Source organism: Phaethon lepturus, unplaced genomic scaffold, assembly GCF_000687285.1.
Source record: "Phaethon lepturus isolate BGI_N335 unplaced genomic scaffold, ASM68728v1 scaffold27071, whole genome shotgun sequence".
NCBI classification, from domain to species: Eukaryota; Metazoa; Chordata; class Aves; order Phaethontiformes; family Phaethontidae; genus Phaethon; species Phaethon lepturus.
Genome location: NW_010520199.1, coordinates 7,069 through 9,674, shown reverse-complemented (window position 1 = coordinate 9,674; position 2,606 = coordinate 7,069). Strand labels below are relative to the sequence as shown.

General features: G+C 59.1%; 1 protein-coding gene across 1 annotated transcript in view; it reads left to right on the top strand.

The window, feature by feature from the left end:
• Nucleotides 1-577: 577 nt before the first annotated feature.
• LOC104628660 (uridine-cytidine kinase-like 1) overlaps nucleotides 578-2,606 on the top strand; it is a gene marked incomplete at its 3' end in the record, with an annotated part of 5,207 nt that continues 3,178 nt past the window's right edge. Inside the window, exons 1-4 of the mRNA XM_010297322.1 lie at nucleotides 578-768; nucleotides 1,361-1,467; nucleotides 2,014-2,184; nucleotides 2,302-2,373. Coding sequence (XP_010295624.1) covers nucleotides 1,405-1,467; nucleotides 2,014-2,184; nucleotides 2,302-2,373 — 306 coding nt within the window. The remainder of the gene's footprint in view (nucleotides 769-1,360; nucleotides 1,468-2,013; nucleotides 2,185-2,301; nucleotides 2,374-2,606) is intronic.

Below are 2,606 nucleotides of genomic sequence, written 5' to 3'. Positions count from 1 at the left end.
CAAAGGCTTGGCAGCTCCGCTGCCCGGCTCTGGCCAGCTCGCGGGCTTGTCCCCGGGGGTTTCAGCCCTAAAGGATGGGAGAACTAGAGGTTTGGGTGGGAGTGGAGCGCCCAAAGTGGGGAGAGGAAGGGGACCGTGCATGGGGGGAAGAGGACGGTCGAGCTGTAGCCCCTGTCTTTGGCTTCCATCCCCCAGACGGGTCCCTCGGCACGTCGGGAGAGGTTATTGCCCTTGGTAGTAACAGCCCTCGGTGCTTTTGAGGGCGCACGGGGGGTTATTTAACGCGGACGTTCCCCACGCGGAAGGGCTGTAGGAAGCCAGTGCTTGCGCTGCACCTTTTCCAGGCTGAAGCTGGTCCTGTGAGAGAGTTTCTCAATGTTGGCCACGGCCTGGGGTCGCGGAGGCGTGGGTGCCGGTAGTGCCGCAGCAGGGCTGTGGTTGCCTCTCCCGCTCCCTCACGGCATCCCTCCCCTGTACAGCGCGGGATCCCCCCGGAGACCCCGCTCCCACGCACTGGGAGTCCAGGCCCTTCCCCACCACCCGTAACCGAGCTCCTTCCTCTCCCCGTCCCCAGCAACAGCAGCGCCGAATCCTTAGACCGGCTGTACCCTGCGGTGGGATCCACCAAACCACCCCGAAAGCGGACCACTAGCCAGTGCAAGTCTGAGCCACCCCTGCTGCGCACCAGCAAGAGGACCATCTACACAGCTGGCCGGCCACCGTGGTACAACGAGCATGGGACGCAGTCCAAGGAGGCCTTCGTGATAGGTAGGCAGGGGCAGCGCGTGTCCAAGTTCTGTCCCACCTCTGCGCTTCTAGCATGGGCAGCGTCGCTCCTGGCTCTCCAGGAGACCTTGGGGCGATTCCTGCCCCACAGTCTCCTTGGAAACTTGAGGCTGGCTCCAGGCTGCGAGCTGCTCGGCCCAGACAGGAGCGGGGAGAGCGCCCATGGTTAGTCCAGCGTTGACTGGGTGAGCTGTAGAATTGGGCAGAAGCCGAGAGCTTGCAGATGGGGGTGGTGGATTCTAGCAGGCACTGGGCAGACCAGTCTTCGCTTGTTGTTCCCTCAACTCTTGTTGCCTGGCTTGTCACGAGTTCCCAGGGATTTAGCCTAGGCTGGTTCTCATGCCAGCTCTCCCCTTGTTACACAACCATCTGACGAAGGGTTTCCCAGCTTTTGCTGTGCACATTGCTGGCAGCTGCAGTACATACCGTTTGACATTTTCAAGGGTAATCTCTCTCTCGTAGTGCCTAGTGATCTCCGTCTTTGGAGGCTCCTGCAACTTAGTGAAACAGAGCAGGACCTAGGCTCTAGCTTGTGGTTGGAAGCATGGTGGCTTCATCCCCTTTTCCCTGGCAGGCCTGGGAGGAGGCAGTGCCTCTGGGAAGACCACGGTGGCCACCATGATCATTGAGGCTCTTGATGTTCCTTGGGTGGTTCTGTTGTCCATGGACTCCTTCTACAAGGTGAGGCCGCGCGTCGTCCTGGCTAGGCGCGTGGGCTGCCGTGGCCCTTGGCCTAACCCACTGATGGGGAAACACAAGGTTGATTAATTGACAGATGTGGCCTCTCAGGACTTAAAGGGGCTTAGAAGAAAGGTGGGGACAGACTTCTTAGCAGGCCCTGTTGTGATAGGACAAGGGGTAATAGTTTTAAACTAAAAGACAGCAGATTTGGGCTAGATACAAGGGAGAAATTTTTCACAGTGGGGGTGGTGAAACCCTGGCCCAGGTTGCCCAGGGAGGTGGTCGATGCCCCATCCCTGGAAACATCCCAGGCCAAGTTGGACGGGGCTCTGAGCAACCTGGTCTAGTTGAAAATGTCCCTGTTCATGGCATGGAGGTTGGACAAGACGACCTTTAAAAGATCCTTCCAACCCAAACTGTTCTATGGTTTCCCCTGGCCCCTTCAGATGGCTCTTGGGGCAGGAGGAGAGGTTGCTGGGCACAGTGGTGGGGAGGGAGGCTGCCCGTGGGGTTGGCCACGTGGACTAACCCCTTCGTTGTGGGCAGGTGTTGACCAAGCAGCAGCAGGAGCAGGCAGCCAGCAATGACTTCAACTTTGACCACCCCGATGCCTTCGACTTTGACCTCATCATCGCCACCCTGAAAAAGCTGAAGCAAGGCAAGAGTGTGAAGATCCCCATCTACGACTTCACCACCCACAGCCGGAAGAAGGAATGGGTACGGCACGCTGTGGGACAAGGTGGGGGTGGGGGGACTGCCAAGGCAGGAATGGGGGGTGCCGTTTGGAGTAACGGCATCTGCCGATGTCTAACCACATCGATTTTGACTCCGCAGAAAACCCTCTATGGCGCCAACGTGATTATCTTCGAAGGCATCATGGCATTCGCAGACAAGGAGCTCCTGAAGGTGAGGAAGGGTTTGGGGTCGGTTCTGGGAAAGCCTGGCAGGCGCGAGCACTCCAGCTCCCTCTTCTACAGCCTTAACCACAGCACGTCGCAGTCAGAGTCCCGGGTGCCTTGGGGCTCCTGTGCACTGCTGGACGGGACCCTGTCCTCCCACGCTGCTTCAGCATCACCCCTACGAACCAGGCCTCCACCCCATAGCCAGCTGAGGGGGAGATGGTGGGAGCATACTTTCTC